General features: G+C 50.7%; 1 protein-coding gene across 1 annotated transcript; it reads left to right on the top strand.

The window, feature by feature from the left end:
• The first annotated feature begins 3,173 nt into the window (after window positions 1-3,173).
• On the top strand, window positions 3,174-20,842 carry DELE1 (DAP3 binding cell death enhancer 1). The gene is made up of 11 exons (XM_056502319.1): window positions 3,174-3,497; window positions 3,582-3,681; window positions 4,390-4,510; window positions 4,770-4,913; window positions 11,092-11,147; window positions 12,829-12,922; window positions 13,639-13,781; window positions 14,900-15,058; window positions 15,892-15,984; window positions 19,182-19,338; window positions 20,466-20,842. The coding sequence occupies exons 1-11, from the start codon at window positions 3,394-3,396 to the stop codon at window positions 20,699-20,701; spliced, it is 1,407 nt and encodes a 468-aa protein (XP_056358294.1). The 5' UTR covers window positions 3,174-3,393; the 3' UTR covers window positions 20,702-20,842.
• Window positions 20,843-21,016: the final 174 nt, after the last annotated feature.

The raw sequence follows: 21,016 nt of genomic DNA, 5'->3' as shown, positions 1-21,016 counted from the left end.
GGTCACCTGGTGCCACCTCCCTGCTCCACGCCAGAGCTCAGGGCACAGGAACATCTGGAATATCCCCAGGCAGGGACACTGCACAGCCTCTCTGCACACTCTGCTCAGGGCTGGGCACTGCCCAGGGCACAAGTTCTGCCTCCTGTGCAGGGGCAATTCCTGGGCTCAGCCCTGCCCCTTCCTCTGGTGCCACTGCTGGGACCTGGGGCAGAGCCTGGGACTGCTCTGAGCCTCCTGCACACAGGGACAGACACACAGACAGACAGGGACAGACAGACAGGAATACCCAGGGACAGCCAGGGACAGCCAGGGCTCAGCCCTCTCTCAGTGTCTCCTCTCCAGGCTGAGCCCCCCCAGCTCCCTCAGCCTTTCCTGGGCACTGAGATGCTCCAGCCCTGGCTCAGCTCCAGGAGCTCCTGGCCCTGCTGTGCTGAGGATCCAGAGCTGGGCACAGAGCCCAGAGGTGCCCCCAGGGCTGGGCACAGGGGCAGCATCACCCCTGACCTGCTGGAAAAACACCTCAGGATCCCTCTGGCCTCCTTGGCCACTTGGTCCTTCCCTGCAGAGCTCCTTCCTCGTCTCTCAGCGTCCCCTCACCATCCATCCATCCATCCTTGATTTTCCTTCTCCAGTGTCACTGACAAAACCACACAACTGCACCATGAGCACTGCAGCTCCTGGGGAGTGCTCACAACAGGAATCCAAACAGACCAGCTCTGCTCCTGCCTTGCCAGTCACAGAAAAGACAGAGAGCATCACTCACCACCTGGCTGGGGACTTGAAAGGAAACCAGGACCAAAGCATTAAAAATTCAGTGATCAACTGGGAAGATCGTGGATGAACCAATACCAACAAATGCAGGTTCAGTTTTTGGAGCATTAATTAGTGGTATCAACCTGATGAGTGAGAAAATTAAGGCAAGATTATAGAGTGGAGATGCTGATATTTCTATTTTGCATGTAATTTTCATCCCCAAACAAACTGTAGTAGCTTAGCAAACACCAGTCTACTAACATGAGACAATTACAGACACATTTAGTGAAACAGGCAACTAAATGACTTTGTAATTACACTATTAAACCAAATCTGGGGTGAAAAGGATAAAGGATTTGTGTCCCATATGACACCACAAAAGCAAAACAAAACAAAACCAACCAAACAGACCAAAAAGCTATGGAACACCAAGAGAAATTTAGTGGTTGAAAGCAAGTGTTTAGGCTAATGAAGTAGAGTGATTATGGATCTTCCACAGCTGGAATTAAACCTGCAGCCATTCGAGCATGAACCACAGCTAATAGTGAACAAGAATTCTGAGCTCATAACAGGAATTACCAGCACAGAAAACACCACATTCCAGAAAGAGAGAAACTGCTGGAATGACCAAGAATTTCTGAGCCTATGGAACAAAGAAATAAATGAGAGTGTTCAGCTGGAAGGAGCAGGGAAATATTCCTACTCCTGGTGGAAACCCAGGGTGAGGAGGACATGAGGCTGATTTTTTTTCTCAGGCTGGCATGGCATGGTCTCTGTTGGGTGCAGCTCTGGGTAAGGAATGGGCACTTTATTCAGTTTATAATGCAACAACAGGAACCCCTCCCCACTATTAAGGTGTGGGCAATATAAAATATTCCTTTATTTTCTCACCCCCATGGCTCAGGGAGCACTCACAGACAGCCCAAAACTGCAGGAACAACCTGGTATGACAAGCCTGGGCTGTGTCCCTGTCCATGTTTTCCAAGGAGTTATCCCCCACCCCAGAGACTCTCCCTTCATCCCAAAACAGGTTCTTTCCTCGATGTGCAAGAGGCTGATCCAGACAGAGTCGAGGAGTTTGATTTATTTACAGTTCCCACTTTAGCAAACAAAGGCATCAGTGTTCACTGGCTACATGTCACTTAGTTCTCCTGTTAATTAGTATTCTATCTTCTCTTGGTTAATGAGTCTCTCGCTTCTTATGCTAATTAGTCCCATACTCAGTCTTTCTCTTCTTTTGGGTCAGTGCTTTCTTGGGCCATGGGTCAGTGGTTGTGACCTGTTCCTGCTGGAATTATCTTCTACCCATTCTGAGCAGCTTTAAGCCCTGTTGCTGAGTTGGCTTTATCAGTTTCTTCCTTATCTTGTGGTCTATAAATTCTGCCTTGTGCCCACCATCAGTGGCACATCCTTCTTGCTAAGCTTTCTCAACCTCCCTGGGGTCTGAGGTCACCGAAAATTGTCCAGCCCTTGATGCCTTGGGTTTCAGCTTTTCTATTTTTCAGAATCTCTGCTGCTTAGTGTGTAACTCTGAAACTTAATTTTAGGTGTCAGTGAGTTCTCTTCACAGGGTAGTTGGACAAAACAATTCCTTTCTAGCCAGAGAATCAAGGACACCTGGCACCCAAAAATCAGAAACAGCAGCGAGGGAAAGGGGGCAAAGCCAGGGGCTGAGACTTCATAGCCTGGGGCTGTGCTTGGATAATTGACCCCAGTGTGGAGATGAACCAAAACTGATAAAAGTGTAAAACTGGTGCCCAGGATCCATCTGGGATTTGATTTGGGTGCAGCCCTGGCCGGGCTCTTGCACTGCCCAAGGTGGATCCTTTCAATAAATCCCGATTTTATTCCTTTTGCTCTGTCTGCTCTCTGCTCCAGCTCAGCCTTTCCAGGCAACACCCTAAACCTCAGCAATTCCAAGTAATTTGTCCTTCTAACACTCGGACATCACTTACAGCTTGTTATGTGCTATTTGTTCCAGGGATTAAATTTCCCTTCTTGTTGATGCGGCTTGAAAACATACAAAGATCAAGCACCAAAGAACATCCTTCATTTTAATTTATTCCACATTCTGCAACAATAAGGCAGCTCGCTGTTTCATAGCCCCCTTCTCATTCCCTGTTACACTCTGGACAAATTGTTAACTGTGAAATGTCAGCATCATTAGCAAGGTGACTCCACCAACAAGTCTTCCAAACACCTGGACATCGCGTAGAGCTTGCGAGCCGCTGATAAAACCACCCTTCTTGATTAGGCTGGAAAGCAGACGGAGATCCAACACCTTTTTTTCAGGAACCTTTTCCATACTGTGCATTTTGCGGAGCGCTGTCCCCCCAGTCCCGGCCGTGCCCTCTCGGGACCTCCCGCGCGGGCGGCGCTGTGCGCGCTCCATGCCGGCGGGGCCGCTCTGCCCGCGCTCTATGGTGCCGCCGCCGCTCTATCCCCGCTCCACGCCGCCCGCGCCGCTCTTTCCCCGCTCCGTGGCGGTGCTGCCGCTCCGCCCGCCCTCCCTTTAGCCGCCCTCATCCCCGCTGTCCCCCTGCGCGCCCGCTGTGCCCGCAGCCGCGGCCCGCTGTGCCCCCGCCGTGCCCGCAGCCCGCCCGTCTCTATGCCCCGCGCGTTGCCGGCGGGGCGGGCGGGATGTGGCGGCTGCTGCTGCTGGGCCGGGGCCGCTGCGCGCCCACCCCCGCCCGCCCCGCCTGTGCCCCGGGGCTGGGCGGCGGCCGCGGGCACAGCCCCGAGCGGTGAGTGCGGCTCGGGTGAGTGCGGCTCGGGTGTTCCCCGCGAGGCGCGGCCTCACGGCTGTGTGTGTGCGGTTGTTGTTGCAGGGCGCCCGCGTGTCAGGATGGCCCGGAGCGAGGAGGAGGACGGCGGCAGGCGCTGCCCGGACTGGTGCCCCGCTACTCCGTGCGGGAGGCGGTCACCTGGGTGAGGGGCGATCCCCGAGCGGAGAAGGGCCGGGTGGGAGCGGGCCATTCCCCTCACGGTGTCCGTTCTCTCAGGGCCATTCCCCGAGCGGACCATTCCCCTCACGGTGTCCGCTCTCTCAGGACGATCCCCGAGCGGGCCATTCCCCTCACGGTGTCCGCTCTCTCCAGGGCGATCCCCGAGCGGAGAAGGTCCGAGTGGGAGTGGGCCATTCCCCTCACGGTGTCCACTCCGAAGGGCGATCCCTGAGCGGGCCATTCCCCTCACGGTGTCCGCTCTCTCAGGACGATCCCTGGGCGGGCCATTCCCCTCACGGTGTCCGCTCTCTCAGGACGATCCCCGAGCGGGCCGTTCTCCTCACGGTGTCCGCTCTCCGCAGGGTGATCCCCGAGCGGGCCATTCCCCTCACGGTGTCCGCTCCGCAGGGTGATCCCCGAGCGGGCCATTCCCCTCACGGTGTCCGCTCCGCAGGGTGATCCCCGAGCGGGCCATTCCCCTCACGGTGTCCGCTCTCTCAGGACGATCCCCGAGCGGGCCATTCCCCTCACGGTGTCCGCTCTCTCAGGGCGATCCCCGAGCGGGCCATTCCCCTCACGGTGTCCGCTCTCCGCAGGGTGATCCCCGAGCGGGCCATTCCCCTCACGGTGTCCGCTCTCTCAGGGTGATCCCCGAGCGGGCCATTCCCCTCACGGTGTCCGCTCTCCGCAGGGCGCTGTGGGCGCGCTGCTGCTGCAGCTGCTCCGGCAGATCGCCTGGCTCCGGTCGCTGCCGGACTCCCGGACAGAGCGAAGGCTTCCCTGGCGTTCCTCGCTGCCCCCCAGGCCCGCAGGTCAGCGGCTGTGGTCCGGGGAGGGCGGCGGGGGCTGCCAGGTGGGATTCCTGTGCTGGGAGAGGCTGGCAGCCACTCTGGGCCCTGGGAGAGTGTCAGAGAATCTTTCTGCTTAACGAGTTGGTGCAGTCCCACTCTGTGTGCCCTTACCTTTGTTTTCCCTTCTGGATTCTGCCGGTGTGGTCAGAGGACACTGAGAACATGCACAGGCCGCTGTTGTCGCCTGGAGCAGACACACTCTTTGTGCTCTGTGTTACAGTGGTGGCTGAAGGCTCATCCAGCTGTCCTGGCGAGCAGCTGGGCTCCCAGATCCTGCAGAAAGCAAGTGCAGAGGCTGTAGCAGAGGATTCCTCCTCAGGCAGCCCCTCAGGGCGAGGAGACAGCCAGCCCTGGGCAGAAGCAGGTATGTGCCATGTGCTGCGGGGCAGGATCCTCCTGGCAAGAGGGGCTGGGAGCTCCTCCAAGGCAAGCTCGGAGCCAAGGAGTGTGTGTAGCCATTTATTGACACTTGGGGAGGCAGGTGAGAGTGGAAAGGCAGGATTTCAGAGAGATGAATGAGTCCAAAGACAGGAGGAAAAAACCTCCTGGAGGCAAAGACAAGGCTGTGCTATAACACAGGTGACAACAGCTTTCCCAACACTGCTGTGCCTTAGCAGACTGACTGCAGCACACAGTCCTGTTCTTTTATTGTGGACAGATGTTTGCAGCCAGAAGGATTCAGGAGGATGCTGCACCATTGATCTGGTGTACATGGTGTGAAACTGAAGGCGTTATTCCCTTCCTGCAAGATGAGGATGTGTTTCTGAGCTCTTCTGCCATAGATAAGACAGTGGAAGGAGGTATTAAAGGCATTATTGAAATGAGTTTTATAAAAATAGAAATATAGTTTCCAACAAAATTGAAGTCTTGCCCAGGAAAGCTTGTCCTACATAGGGAATTTAAAGTCACACTAAAGATCAGATGAGGCCTCAGCTCACTAGATAAAGAAGCACTGACAGTGGGCTCAGGGAAGTTGTTGGGAGCAGGAAGCCTGTGGAGCAGGTGGCAAGGAGACAACATTCAGTGGTGGTGTACAGGAGGCACATCAGGAAACCAGCCCCAGATGTTGGCTAAATCACAGGATCACAGAATGGTTTGGGTTGAGAGGGACCTGAAAGCTTTTCTTGTTCCCTGCCAGGGCAGGGACACCTTCCACTATCCCAGGTGCTTCAGGCCCTGTCCAACCTGCCCTTGGATACGTCCAAGGATCCAGGGGCAGCCACAGCTTCTCTGTGCCAAGGCCTCAGCACCCTCACAGGGAAGAATTTACATAATGAAGGTGCTGCAGAAAAGGTCAGAGCTGCTCCCCATTTTTTGCTTCCTTTCAGAATTTTGGCTTCCTTCTGTGCTGATTTCAGCTACTGCCCATCACTGCTTATCAAACCTTCTCCTGCCAGAGGTTACCATTCCCATCAGTTGGCAAATGGAGCATTTTGTTTCCATGTCTCCTAATTAACTCCAGGAAAACAGCCAGGTTAATTTACCTAAACTGCCAATTAGACTGTTTAACCCATCTGCTTTAGCCTGGAGCGTATTAAGAAGCACTCCAGCACTGGCAGGTGACTGGACATGGACCTCTGGGAGGAGTGGTGGGAAGAAGGGGAGACAGCAATGCCTGCAGTTGGCACAGCTGAACATCCTGGAGTGAATGTGTGTCTGACAAACAGCTCCTGCTGAGAGTCAACAGGAAGAGCTTTTGGGCAAACTGATAAATTGAACAGTGACAAGTCACTAAGGCCACGTGGTCTTTGTTCAGCTGTTCTTCAGAAGCTGGGAGATCACTGAGCCTCCAAGGATCATCTGTAATCCCATGCTCAAACCTGCTCTGTAGCCAGGGGAGTGAGCACTGACAGATTGCACAGCTTGGCTTTTAAAAAGGGGTGGGTGGGTGTTGGTTTGAGGCACAGAACTGCAAAAAAGGTGATTGTAGTTTGATAGAAACTCTGCTGCAGGATTGAGGTGTCAGATGCTGGGATGAGTGGGCTTTATCAAAGGTCTTGGAAGGATTTTGGAAGCCATTTCTCAGGCCAGCTTGCTCCCTTGCAGAGACTTGAGAGAGTTGTAAATCTATTAAGACTTCTTTGGAGAAGTCAATGGGCATGTGGAGCAAGTAATCCAGCTTTTAGCTTTCCAAAAATTATCCAGACAGGACATGAACTAAAGCTATCTAAAGAATTAAAGCTGATGTGAGGCAACGTGGAGGGGTTACTCTTGGGCTGGTAACTCCTTAAAGCACAAGGAAGTTTTCACAGTGGAGAGCAATTACTGTAGGATTCCCCTGTCCTTTGTGAAATTTGTCCTGTTCAGCACAGGCAGCAGTGATTTGGAAAAAAGAGGTGAGAAAGAGGCAGCAGAAGCAGCAACTGGCACAGAATTCTTCAGGACAGTCAAAGTGAAAGTCAGAGGCAAAGATTGCATGAGAACCAAAGCCAGGGTGATCCCCAGGTGGGTTAAAGGAGTGTGCACAGGGGAGTGTGGCTGTAAATACACAGGCAGAGTGAGGAGTGTCAAATTAATAATTGTGTTGCAGAGGGAACATTTAAAGTCACTGTGGATGTGCTTTTGATAAGGTTAAGTCAGTGCTCGGCAGCAGTGAGGCCAATTAAATGTTAATTATGGTGAAGGAAGGAGTTGAGGACAAGGCAGTGCTGTGGGTTCATGTGAGTCTGGGATGCAGCCATGTCTTGAACACTTAAGGAAAAGACAGTGCCTGAAAAACAGGGACAAAAATGCAGAGAAAAGATGACAGGGAGACAATTACATCCAAACACAGACTGACTCTTCAGCTTAAAAAAAAAAAAAAAAAAGACGTGGCAGAGAATGTGCTGGTGCTTTGTGAAACTAAAAGTGTTGAGAAAAATAAAATAGGGACAGTCTTTTTCATAATCCTGATATCAAAAGACAGCACAGAAGGGTCAGGTAGCAAGTTTGAAAAAAGCAAAAGTCATTTTGTGTTTGGCCATTGTCCAGGTAAATTGTGGAACTCACTGCTACGGGCCAGAAGTACAAATGGGTTCCAAGAAGTGATTAGGTAAAATTACACTTTGAAATGAGACTTAATTGGTCCAGCCAAGCCTCCTGCTCAGATCACAGAACAGCTGATTGCTGGAAAGTTCTGCCAGGGAGAGCATGACTTTATAATCCCTGCTCCTCACCCTTTCTGCCCAAGCATCTCCAACTGTCACTTGTCAGAGATAATATATGTCAGAAATAATTTGATTTTGCTCCATACATAAGTCCTCGGGTTACATTCCACATTATGTTGTGCATCCATTTTGTGGGAATTTATGGAGAAAAGTCAGAGAGGGAGAGATTTGGTAATCTGCTCTGAAGAGCCTGAAAAAATGCAGGGTTTTGTCATGTGAGAAGTCCTGGGAATCTTTCCGTGGAAAGTAAAGCTTGATGATCCCTTTCACTACATTTTGCTTTCTACAGAAAAACCTGCCTGAGGTGCAGGATTTTTTTTTTTCTCCTGGTGTTTAGCTAGTGAAAGAGGGTGAGGCTGGCAAAATGAGGATGCAGCAGGAAGCTGGGGAGAGCAGAAGGAAGGGAAGGACAGGCAGCCTGGCAGATGATGCAGGGGAATCTGGTAGCAGAGCCTTGCCATGAGAGAACAGAGCTCAGCAGAATGTACCTCCCCTGCTCCAGTTTGCTGCTGCCAGCAATGGCAGGGATCTTCTGGAGACAATTCCATGTCCTTCCCTTTTCTCTGGGTGTTCCAGTTCATTTCCACACTTGCTGGTGCTGGTCTCCTTAAGCAGTGACAATCTGCTGTTGTTGTGGCAAAGATCTGTGGGGTGGATCCCAACATCTCAGCTTTCTCCAATTTTATTGGAGCACAGTAAGATCAAAATGTTTGTTTAAAAAGAAAACTACAGGAAATTAACTTAAAACTTGCTTTAAATAGCGTTTTGGATATTGCTGCAAGTCTTCATCTCTGTGTTCACATCTTATTTTTTCCATGCAGCTCCTGCCTCACTCAGAGGCTTTTTGCTGGAAGTTGAAGGCACAGAGTGAGCAAGCAGGTGATTACAGCCAGTCTCAGTGTTACAGCAGCTGAATGATGCCCTGGGGAGTTGTATTTTACCCCTGGCAGAACTGTAAAATTCGTTATTTCAATTCTGAGATTACAGACATTGCAAAAGTGTGTTTTCATTTCAAAGCACAATGAAACCAATTGGAAACAGTGAAATTTTCCACGAGGCAGAAACGCTGGATTTTGGCCAGCTCTTGTTGTGACTTCGTTCTCGTGGATGTTTTGGGATGAGCAATCTTAAGCTGTCTAGGAGAAGATTATTAATTCCTCATTTGGAGCTAGCTGTGAGCAACACTTGATTAGTCCAGGATGTACAGTGAAGAGAGACAAAAATATTTATTAACTGCTGAGATGTGAGTGTTGGGCACTCAGAGCACTGAAAGCTGCAAGACTGCCTGGATAAAAACCCATGCAGTCATGTTTGCATCCCAGCTTGGGTTTGAAACAGTAGAAATAAAGTTGCACAGAAAATTCCAGCTGTGATATTCCCATCTTTTAAACAGAAGCTGAAGAATAATTTAACTTGCCCAGCCTCAGAGGTGATTCTGAGGGAATTCAGGTCTCCCGGAGAAGCTATGGCTGCTCTGGATTCCTGGAAGTGCCCAAGGCCAGGCTGGAGCAGCCTGGGATGGTGAAAGGTGTCCCCGCCCATGGCACTGGGTGAGCTTTAAGTTCCCTTCCAGCCCAAACCATTCTGGAATTCTCTGTTCCTTCAGGAGCTGGAGCTGGGTGTCAGAACAACACCCAGCTGGGGCTGGGTGTTGGCCCCTGTGCTTTTTTCCAGATGTTCTCTGGGATTGAGAACCCTGATCTGTGGAGATTTGAGTGAGGAGGGGTTTCCCATGGTAGAGGGGCACAAGGTGCTTTGCAGCTGAGAGAATTCAGAATTAGTGGCTGTTTATTTTTCATGGTTCAGTGGTTTGTTCAAATTACAACATTTTTACAGTAAACGAGGAGTCTCTGATTTAGGAGTAGACATCTGTGCAAAATGTACAGTTTCTTGAAAGTGTGGACATACTAATACTGTTTAAACAAGGAGTGGGCGAATTTTTTCCCTTTTTTTTTCATGGGATTTGCAGTTGTTTGTGTGGCAAAAACCCAAATTACATCACAAGGGAGATACACGATAGAGCCTTACAGTGAGAAATATCAGATAATTTGATGCCTGCTCTGCAAAGAAACAGAAATCACAGCTAATAAATTCACAGATTACACTACTTTTTTTGGTGGAATGCTGCATAGGAATCATGTTTGCCACAGTGATCTTGTTTGTTGGGTGAGTCCAGATAACACACATTTGAATACAGCCAGGGGGGGAATTGTTTGTCTGGGAATAATGAGGCTGCAGCTGGCACGCTGTGGCACAGTGCAAGGAGCACTCCTGCCTGCTGCACACCTCATTGCTGCTGCTCGTGGAGCCAAACAGTGCCAGGAATTGAGGAATCAGGCCCTAAAAGGACATTTTTTTCACTTGTGTTGGCTCTCACAGAGCTTGAGAGGGAGACACAGGGAGGGCACAACTCTGGCTCAAAGTGATCAGGCTCCAGCACCTGGGGTTCAATATCCAGCTGCTTTATCCAGCAGGTTAAAAATCCTTGGCCTCAGGCTGTCATCTTTGTGGAGGTCATTGTCCTCTCACAGTAAATGCCATTGTAAGCACTGCCAGCACAATCCTGCTCTGAGCAAGGTGGCTTGGCTCAGGCTGGAGATGCTCTGTCAGATAATTCTGATTGAACCTGGTCACAGAGTGACTGTCCCAGTGCACCTGAGAGGGCTGATCATGCCCTGGCAGAAGCAGAGCTGTGCCCTGCAAAGAAATGACCTGGAGAAGGAGCTGGGGAGGCAGCAGCTCAGCTGAGGACTGGCTGGGATGCCCTGGGCAAGCTGAGAGTTCTGATCCAGGCATGAAGGGGCAATGTCACCCCTCCTGTGACACTGCTGAGAGGGGCTGCACCTCAGTAACCCGCTTGGAAATTCAGGAATAGCAGCAGAATGTCATAAAATTAACCAAGGCTGGCAGAAAAGTGCTGCAGTTGAAAGACATGAATGGTTCAGTCTTTTTAGAATCACAGACAGGAATCAAGAGGGGCTGATTAGTCGTGTCAGGACTTTCAAAGGAGGAATTGGCTTTTTAGTAAAGAAGAAAAAACCTAGAAGAGCCAGTGCCTGGGAGCAGAAACCCAGAGTAGAAGTACTTTAATTTGAAATGAAGCACAGAGGTTTAAAGCAGTGATTACAAGTTACTGGAATATATAGGAGAAGCAGGAAATCCTCTACTTTTGGTGTCTTCAGATCAACACCAGGGGCCTTTCTGGAGGAGCTGCAGCCACAGGGCTGGATTCCAGAGGTTCCTTTTGCTCCAAAGGACAGATTGGTTGGGATTCTTCCTGGTCCTGATGTCCCTCACTGAATGGGAGATCAGAGCTATGGAGTAGAGAGGATGAGAAGAAGCAAAGATGCAGCATTGCTAAACTTTGATTTTTTTGTTGGATTTTTTTTAATGCAGGGGACTTCCAAATCCCTGTGAGCTCCAGGGTGGGGCCAGTTCTCCACAATGCAAAGGTAAGGTTTCATTTTCACCCCCTCTGTCTGTAGCTTCCCTGCAGGAACACATCCCAGAGCTACCCCAAGCACGGCCTGAGCAATTCTCAACACAAGGGAAAAAAGTAAAGGAGATGTGATATACTGACCTCTGCTTCAGCCAGAAAATTCCAGAATTTACAAACTTCCTTCCCCATCCTTTGAGGTATCTGTGGAACAGCACTGCTGGCAGGGAAGCACTGAAAGAAAATGGCAAGAAACACCAAACCAAGGCAAACAAAAAAATAAATTCAGCAGCACCAGTGTGCTCCTGGGGATTTGCATTTTGATGCAATCTTTCACTAGGTGATTACATGCTGTTGCTATTTTGGTGTTTACCAGACAACCCATGACTGGGGAAGGTGGTGTCACTCCAAACGCTGCAAATCAGGGCTGGCTCTTGTCTGGTAAAGAGGGAAGCACTTGGGGCTTGAAGAGAGTGCATCAGCTTGAGAGTCACAAGGCCATAAATTACATTATTGTTCTTGTTGTGATTAAACCTGCCAATTTTTTGCAATTCACATCTTAGATGCAGATAATTCCCTTTTTAAAAAAAATCGCTCGGCTGAGCAATCGCTCAAGGACACTGTGAGCAGAGAGGAGGTAAATTCAGTTTTTAGCACAGTGAGGTAAATCCAGTTTTTAGCAGAGTGACTTCCTGCAAAAGGCACCAAGGAGGAATTTGCTTGATCTGCTGAGGGGGTGAGCTTGATCTCCCCATCCTGGGAGACTCAGGGCTGGAGGAAGAGCCTGGGGCTGGGTCATGGAGCAGCTCAGGGGCCTCTTCGGAATAGCCCCAGCTCAGCAGTGGGGCTGTGGGTGCCAAGGGGCATTTTCCCCATTCCCTGTGTGTTGCCACTCGGGGTGTGGAGCTGGGCTGGGCTGAGCCCCCTCCCATAGCCCAGGAGGGAAGGGTTTGGCTGTGCCCTGCAGGGTTTCAGCAGCACTGGGCAGTGCTCAGTGCAGCTGGGGGAGGCTCAGCTGGAATTAGGTCAAGCAGTGCAAAGGTGTGAGGATGTTTTGGCAGGGCACGTTGCTCTGGGCACGGTGTGGGGGAGGAAACAAGGGGTAATATTATTTTTGGAGGGAGGAGTTATCTTAGAATCATAGAATATCCTTGTTTGGGAGGGATCCAAAGGATCAGGAGTCCATCTCCTAGCCCTGCACAGACACCCCACCAATCCGAGGCAGAAGTGTCCAAATACTGCTCCTGGAGCTCTGGCAGCCTTGGGGAGCCTATTCAGTGCCCCAGCACCATCTGGAGGAAGAAACTTCTCCCAAAATGCAGCCTGAGCCTGCTGGCCCAGCTCCATCATTCCCTGGGTGCTGCCCCTGAGGAGGAGCTGCAGCCTGCTGTGAGTAGGATCAAGTGCAGCCTGCTCTGAGCAGGATCAGGTACTTGCTGGATTCTGCAAGGCCTGCTGATGGCTGAGAGGCTGCACCAAGCTCTCTGGCCAGAAGGCAGGGCAGCAGTGTCCATCCAGCTTCCCCAGCGAGGTGGCTGTGGAGGACAGGGAGCTTTTTGTGTGGACACATGACCTCACTCTCCTGATGACTGAACTACCATACAAACAGGTCTCACTGCTTGCTTTCCAAGCAAGAATCTCCTCTAGGCTTGATATGATTTAGCTGTGTTTAATAGCTTTTTTCTCTGACTCCTCAGGGTGACCCAGCTCAGCGAGGGCATTTAGAGGAAGCCGCTTTCCAATTGCAGCAGATTTTCCGAATTGATATTTCCATTGCCTTGAATATCCTTGGTAATGTGGAGTTGGTTTTGTTTTGCCCTTAAACCACAGGTTTCTCATTTTGGAGGACCTCCAAATGGTTGCAGGTCTTGTGAGAAGGCAGGGATGGCAAATACCCAAGCTGAAGCCTCCTTTCAGCAATTTTAACTGTGCTTGGAGAGATTTATTGCCCTTTGTCCCATCGTGCCACCTGATTTATCTCAGCATATTTCAATCCAGGCTTGCTTGAAGCCTGCACCGTTGTCCTGACATCTGTAGTTGAAAATTAAGCCATCTTTGTCTTTTTTGCAACACAAGATGTCATATCCTTGTATCCTTCTTTTATTGTCTGAGCTCACAGTTTTCCTGGCAAGCTGAAAAAGCAATTGCAGGATTGCAACTCTAAGAAAAGCAGAAGGAAGATGCAATGAGCTAAGAAAAGTCCCTGCCCTATATACACCACTAGTTGCAGCACTGAAAAGCAAGTTGGTTTTGTGTGAGCCATACGTTGTGTTAGCCTGTGATCCCTCTCTGCCATGAGCCCAGAAAAATCCCTAAAATGCAGTGTTGCCATTTTTCTTACAGAAACTGTGGAGTGAGGGTTGGTGAGCCAGCTGGAAGTGGCCCAGAGCACTTGGTGTGAGCCAAGGAAGGCCCAGTGGCTGTGGGGGAGGTTGCTGCATTGGAGGCTGGGCTGTGGCTGGGTGCTTTTCCCTGTTTTCTGTGGGTTTAAGCTGTGTTTTCCTCAGGCATCGAGAGCATGAGGGCGGGGCACTGCCGGGCAGCCTTCACCTGCTTCAAACTGGCAGCAGATCGAGGCTACAGCAAAGCCCAGTTCAACGTGGGGCTGTGCTATGAGCACGGCAGGGGCACAGAGAAGGACTTGGAAAAGGTACCCAGGGCCTGGGGGCTGGGTGTGGGCAGCACACATCAGCAGAGTGATCTGTGCTGGGAGCTTGCAGCGTTGTTCATTTTAAATGGGTGGGAAAGTCGTGGGATATCCTGAGCTGGAGGGAAGACAGGGATCATAGGTCCAGCCCCTGGCCCTGCACAGACACCCCAGCAATCCCACCCTGCATCCTTGGGGGTATTGTCCAAACACTCCTGAAGCTCTGGCAGCCTGGGGCCCATGCCCATTCCCTGGGAGCTCTAAAGACTCAGTAGAAAATGCTGGAAATAATAAAAATTGCAGCTTTGCAGAGCTGCTTTCCGTGTCACCAGTCCCCTCAGAGAGGTGCTGTGAGATCCCTTTCCCTCAGCTTCTGAGGGTTCTCCAGGTGCACAGGCTGTGCTACCAGCACCCAGCGGGGTTCCAAGGAGAAACCTGTCATGTTGCTGTATTTAAGACACCACTGCACATCCCAGGGCTGCTCAGATCTCCAGTTTGGCTCCTGCAACTGCAGCCTGCCACCTAGTGCAAGCTGGCCAGCAGCTGCTGGAGCTGGGAAGAGCTGCACAGGCAGCTTGGTTTGAGTCATGGCTGGCCCAGTGCCACCCCTTCAGCTTGGGGAGTTTGAGTGGGGCAAGGCAGGATGGTTCCAGAGCTCTGGGATGGTCACAATCCACTGTCCCAGCTGATCTCCAGCAGGCAGGGTGATTCCAGAGCTCTGGGGTACTCACATTCCACTGTCCCAGCTGATCTCCAGCAGGCAGGGTGATTCCAGAGCTCTGGGGTACTCACATTCCACTGTCCCAGCTGATCTCCAGCAGGCAGGGTGATTCCAGAGCTCTGGGGTACTCACATTCCACTGTCCCAGCTGATCTCCAGCAGGCAGGGTGGTTCCAGAGCTCTGGGATGGTCACAATCTACTGCCCCAGCTGATGTTTTCCTGCAGGCAGGGTGGTTCCAGAGCTCTGGGGTACTCACATTCCACTGTCACCTAACCTGGTTCTGTGTGGGAGGGCTCTGGGGAGGCGTGCAGCTTGTGAAGGGTCTAAACAGAGAGGTGCAGCTCTAAGGGAGCCATGTCATGTTCAGGCATGCATGACCTGGCTTTCTCTCTCTCTCAGGCAGGTTTTTATTACTGCCAGGCAGCCAGCAGCCATCACCCCATGGCCCAGTACCGCTACGCCAGGCTCCTGCTCCAGCACGGCCCTGGCAGCCCCTGGGACAGGCAGCACGAGGCTGTGGCACTCCTGGAGCAAGCAGCAGGGGCTGGCATCACAGAGGTTGGTGTCCTCAGGTCAGAGGAGAGAGCTCTGAAGGGTTGGAGCCACATCCCAGCAAGCAGCATCTGTGGCACTGGAAGGAAAAACCTTCCAATGTATTTGTCCCTGCTCACACCAGAGGGGTTGGAACTAGAGGAGCTTTAAGGTCCCTTCTGACCCAAACCATTGTCTGATTCTCTGTTTATATTCCTGGCAGTGTTTGGGAGACAGCCCTGCCTGCAAGACAGGGCCACTGTGCCACACATTGGTTGTCTGTTGTTAATGGGGCTCCTTCATCAAACCTTTGGCTTGGGAGAGCTGTGAAAACATAGCTCAGTTTTCATCTCCTCTCAATTCCAAGAGTACAGGTCGCTGTGCTGGAGGAACTTGCAGTGCTTGAAGCAAGAACACATCCTCATTTTGTATCTGTGACTTTCTGAGATGACTCATCTGTGCAGATCTGTGTCTCCTGTCCTCCTTTCCCACTGCAGGAGATGCATTTAGTCATGTGCCATCTCATCCTGACATGCCAGCCTGGCTGTGCCTGTGCCTCCTGGAGCTCAGGGGGTGCATCTGCTGGATCCTGGGGACAGGACACCAGTGAGAGCCAGTCCCTGGCTCTGACTCCCACGGCCAGTTTGAAATGATACTCTGGGTCTCAAAATGTGATTTCTTTGTGGTTAGCATGTCATGCTGTATTTCCTTAGGGCAGCCCTGCCTCTCCCAAGAGCCCCTGCCCAGGCAGGGTTCTCACCACACTGCCACATAACCCCAGCATCTGAGCAGCTTGACAAATGAGTTAAAAATGAATAATTCAAATCCTGGCTGATCTGGGCGGTGTGCTTTTGTTGCAGGCACAGGCTTACCTTGGAGTGTTCTACATGAGGGGGCTGCAGCCCCAGGAGAAGAGAGGTCTGAAGTACCTGCTGCAGGCAGCAAACAGTGGGGTAAGTAATCCTGCCAGGATTGTCCTCAGCTTGGGGTCTGCTGGTGCAGCATTTCAGGGTTTCCTGGAAATGGGAGCAAGTGTCAGAGTTTTACTGCCCAGTGTGAAGGGGCAGAGTGGAGCCTTGGTGGCTCTGGAGAGGAGATAGGGCCTGAGCACAGACCTACAGAGACAGCCCTGTTGGGCTGGAGGAGCCCTACAGCACCAGTGCCTGTATCCAGCTTCCAGGATTGTGCAGCTTTTCCATTATGGAGCATCTACACCCTCTTCAGTCAAAAGCTTTCACTGCTGCATCACTTGGAGACCTTCATTGTGTTTATCTCAAATCTGTTCTTCAGAATTGGCCCATTGTTTCTCTCCTTTTATAGAGAGGGTGGAAAGACTATTTCTGGATTTACTTTCTAATTCAGGCACCTTTAACATACTTAAATACTTGAATCTCCATTCAGCCTTCCCCCATTGTTGCTGTTTCTCTTCCCAGGTCATGTTAGATCCCCAAGAATGTTCTGCTTGCACTTTCCCTGAGTGGCCCAGGCTTCTCTTTCTTGAAGGGCAGTGCCACAATGTGGGCACAGCACTCTCCTGAACCCCCACCAGCCTTTAGAGGAGCAGGAGTGTGGATCCCATGTCTTGCAGCCAGGCTTCTGCATCCCACAGTTCTGTTTCTTCCCGTTGTCCCCTTGTTTTCAGCTGCATTGTAATGGCCAGGGTTTGTTTTATTTCCTGAAGAACTTGTTCATTTTAACTTCAGTTCCCACAGCTTTTGTGCAATGGAAAATAATGAATAGCAGTTGCCTGTTCTGCTGGCTAATAGTTGTGGTTGTGGTGCCCTTTAGTGTGTCCTTTCTGAGTCATTTCTTTTGCAGGCTGCAGAGTGCTAGTTTAGTTTGTGTCTCCATGTAGTTAAGCTGTTCCACTTTGCTTGTAAGCCTTCTGTCTATTTTTCTAATTCTCCTTTGACCATTTTAAGATGCTCAGACTAAAAGTGGACTCAGGATGGAGGTATGCTGTGGATTTCACATAATGAGCTCCTCTGCTTTGTTCTGCATTCCCTTCCAATAATTCCTAGCCCTGCTTGCCCTTTGGCTGGCACTGAGCAGTGATGAGATGGTCTCAGGGAGCTGTCACAGTGTGAAACCCAAATTCCTTGCTAGCAGCACTTCTTTGCATTTGGCAATACTGTTTCCTTTTTGTGTTGCCCACTCCTTTAATTGTGTGAGATCTTCCTTAATTAACTCTCTTTAGTAACTTTGGCCATTTTGAATGGCATGACATCATTGTAAACTTTCCCATTTGGGTTTTCACCCTCTTTCCAGCATGGAGACACTCTCAGTCTGGTGGGACAAGGCCTGACTTGCCACAGAAGCTCAGAAATCACAATACACATTATTTAGTTCTAAATCTGCAAAAGATCTCTCCTAAGCTTCATCCTTGGTTTCTTATTTCCAGCCTGGAGTCAGAGGTTTATGCTGAGCAGTATCACACTGAGATATCCCATTAAATAGATGATTGGCATTTACTGGTAATGCCTTAACAACCCCAAATCTGTCAGGTAACTGCAGGTCCTCAGGTGCAGCTCTGACATGTTTTGGTCAGAGGTCTCAGACCCCAAGCATCTCTGCTGCTCAGTGGATGCTGTGGGTGCCCCAGAGCTCAGCCCTGAGGCCAGGCTGACCCTGGCATGTTCCCATTTTCCTGGGAGAAGAGCTCCATGGGCAGGTTCACTTCCCATTACTCTGGAGTTGGAATTTATGTTTAGTTGGCTGAAGGAGCGCTGGATATGGAGGAAGCAAGGACAGCACTGTTCAGTACAAATCCAGAAAAAGGAAAACAGCACAAAAAGTCATGGATTCAGCATTTCTCTGGTTCTTTCTGCTAGAGCTGAGCTGGGAACTCTGACAAGTGTTTTTCCAACACCAGAACCGTATTCTACTTTTTATCCTCCCTGATTTCCTACATGCAGCCACAGAATATAAACCCCTATTAAAGACTTCTGTTTCTCATTTCCAAGGGTGTCTCAGTCACTTCTGCCCTGCTAATTTGGGGATCTCCCCTGGCTGCAGTCTTGGCTCTGAGGTGTTCAGCAGCTCTCCTGATTGAACCCTATCTCTTGTCACAGCTGAAGTGCCAATCCTTCCAACTTGTTTATCTCATCTCCAAAGGAGTTTATTGCTGTCATAAACTGAGACTTGCAACATTTTGCAAAGCACCCACTCACTGAGTTCTTCACTTGCCTCTACCAGCAACATCCCAGACAGCAACACTTGCAATATGTTCTTTTCTCGTGGCTTTATTAAAACTTGCTACTTACTTGGGGTTTTTTTTCTTTTCTTTTTTCTTTTTTTTTTCTTTTTTTTTTTTTTTTTTTTTTTGCAAAGCCTTGTGTAGATCATGTTTCTGACATTCACACTCTTCAGGTTGTGCTGCTGGCTTTGTTGCTGGAAAGGTCTGTGTGACCATCCATGAGTCTGTGCAGTCTTTTTGTATGTCTTCAGGAGTGTTATCTTGCTTTCCTGCTCTCTGAGACCCTTTGCTTCCCATTGGATCTCAAAGATAAGTGCACAGCTGACACATAAACATTCATGGGTTTGGATTTGCTTTCACTGCAGTGCCAGCCTTTGCTTTCCAGTTCATTCCCAGCAGTTACATATGTCTGAGTGGTTCAGGTGCTTTGTCTCTAGTGCATATTTGCTTCATTTACTTCATCTCTGCTGCCTGAGATTTCTTCTGGGCTAGAATGGGGCTGAGCAGGAGGGTGCTGCACTCTGTTAAAGGGGAATTTCCCAACCCTTGGCAGGAAGTGCCTCTGTGCCATTTGTGATGTTTTTCCAAGACATGGGCTTGAACTCTCTTGGGGCAGTGTCAGGGCGTGCTCGGAGTTTGGGTGGGATCAGGATGTGGTGCTGCCCAGGACACCTCAGCTCTGACCTCTGAGACAACTGGGATGCTCTGCAGAGCCAGCTGCTCCTTTGTTGTCCTGCCACAGCCTTGGGTGTTGAAGGGAAATCAGTGAACTTAATTGGAAAGGGATAGGAGGGAACAGGGCCAGAGATTCTGCTTCTTTCCAGGGGACTAAATCACTGAAGAGACAGAGGGATGGAGCAGTAACTTAACAAGGTGACCAAAGACAGAGCAGTAAGCTGTGAAGAAGGTGCTAAAGTCTGTGTGTTTGCTCTCCTGTGCTGCTGGCCGTGCCAGGATGCCCAGAGCAGGTTCCACGTGGGCGTGTGCTACGAGCAGGGCCTGGGAGTGCGGCAGAGCCTGGCGGAGGCGCTGAGGCACTACCGGCAGTCAGCGGCCGCTGGCAACAGCCAGGCCCGGGACAGGCTGCAGGCCTGGCAGCAGGAGCTGCAAGGTACAGAACAGCAGGGGCTGGGCTGCATGGGGAGTGACCCTGGGGAAATGGGGCTTGTATTGCCACAGGAGGGGTGGCACAGGGCCATGGAACAAGAGTTCTTTGTGCTGGAGGGAAGGCGCCACTTCTCCTTCTCGGCTCTTTCCAGCGCAGCTGCAGAAGCTGTTCCCATAGTGTGATGTGTCACAGAATCATTTGTGACATGATTATTGTTGGAGTCAGTGAGTTAGGGGTCTCTGAGTTCTTCAAAGAGAAATCAGAGTGCAGGGATTGAATAAGGCTTAGAGTGAGTTCTGATGCTTTAAGTAAGTAAAAGGTCCCAAATGCCACAGTAGCAGAGTGTGTTCTATTGAAGATTGCAAACACACTGATATCTTCAGTAGAGGCTCCAGGCCTGCAGTTGTAGACAGTGCTTAGACATAATAGAGTTATAGTAAGAATATTGCTTACATTTCTTAGCTAGAACAAGATAGATTGTATGCACAGTGTTATACCTAACCTGACATCACATCAACTGTGTCTTGAGGGACACCAGGCCCAGCATCACCTGCTGGGCCAGGAGGGGATTGTCCTGCTTTGCTCTGCCTCACCTCCAGTCCTGCAGGCAGTTCTGGGCACCACAGTACAAAAAAGACATTAAACCATTAGAGAGTGTCCAGAGGAGGCCACGAGGATGGGGAACGGAAGGGAAAGCCTTGTGAGGAGCAGCTGAGGGCACTTGGTTTGTTCAGCTGGAGGAGACTGAGGGCAGAGCTCATTGTGGATTTCAGCATCCTCCTAAGGGGCAGCACAGGGCCAGCTCCAGCATCTGCTCCCTGTGACCAGGGACAGGACCTGAGGTAGTGGCTGGAGCTGTGTCAGGGGAGGTTCAGGTTGGATTCCAGGAAAAGGTTTTTCACTCAGTGGGGCAGTGGGCACAGCACTAAACCTGTCTGAGTTCAGGAAGCATTTAGACAACAGTCTCAGGCACAGGGTGGGATTGTTGGGGTGTCCGTGCAGGGACAGGAGTTGGACTCAATGGTCCTTAGGGGACCCTTCCAGCTCAGGGTATTCTGTGATTCTATGGTTGTATGATCCTGTCCAGCCTTTGCCAGTGTCACTAATACCTTGTTTTTCTGTACTTTCAGATGTGCACACAAAGCATCCATTCCCTTCAGGATTAAGAGCCTCTTCCTCCAGCCCCAATTTCTGGACTGTTGAGCCTGTGTCTCCAGGACAGTGTGGCCTCAGGCTGCCCCAGTCCTGGAGCACAGGCAGGCTGCATGTGATGCTGCTCAGCAGTGCAGGGTGGAGCCATGCCCTGGGAGCCAGGACAGTGCCACTGGAGCTGCAGGGCTGGGAGCCCCAGCAGTGCTGGCAGTAGAGCAGGCAGTAAGTGACACAAGCAGGCAAGAGGGCAAGGAACCAGGCTGGCAGTGAAGGGAAAGAGAAAGCTCTCTGTTCAGGGAACAGGAGGTATTTTTAAATACCTGGAATTTGAGAATAAACCTTGTGATATCTCCTACACCACCAAGTCCTCTGCTCCTTTTACCTTCCACACAGGGATGTTGCTTCTGCACCTGCATTTCTGTGTTAGACCAAACTGTGGCTGCCCCTGGATCCCTGGCAGTGTCCCAGACCAGGCTGGACAGGGCTTGGAGCAACCTGGGACAGTGTCCCTGCCATGGCAGGGGGTGGA

Source organism: Oenanthe melanoleuca, chromosome 13 (genome assembly GCF_029582105.1).
Source record: "Oenanthe melanoleuca isolate GR-GAL-2019-014 chromosome 13, OMel1.0, whole genome shotgun sequence".
NCBI classification, from domain to species: domain Eukaryota; kingdom Metazoa; phylum Chordata; class Aves; order Passeriformes; family Muscicapidae; genus Oenanthe; species Oenanthe melanoleuca.
Note: the sequence above shows the minus strand (reverse complement) of the source record. Positions and strands in the feature narration are given on the sequence as shown.

What these genes read in the sequence shown, in the direction of transcription:
- DELE1 (XM_056502319.1), top strand. Translation starts at nt 3,394, where the DNA reads ATGTGGCGGCTGCTGCTGCTGGGCCGGGGCCGCTGCGCGCCCACCCCC. An exon ending in CATTGCCTTGAATATCCTTG is followed by an intron (nt 12,923 to 13,638) that starts GTAATGTGGAGT and finishes TGTTTTCCTCAG; the next exon opens with GCATCGAGAGCATGAGGGCG. An exon ending in CAGAGAAGGACTTGGAAAAG is followed by an intron (nt 13,782 to 14,899) that starts GTACCCAGGGCC and finishes TCTCTCTCTCAG; the next exon opens with GCAGGTTTTTATTACTGCCA.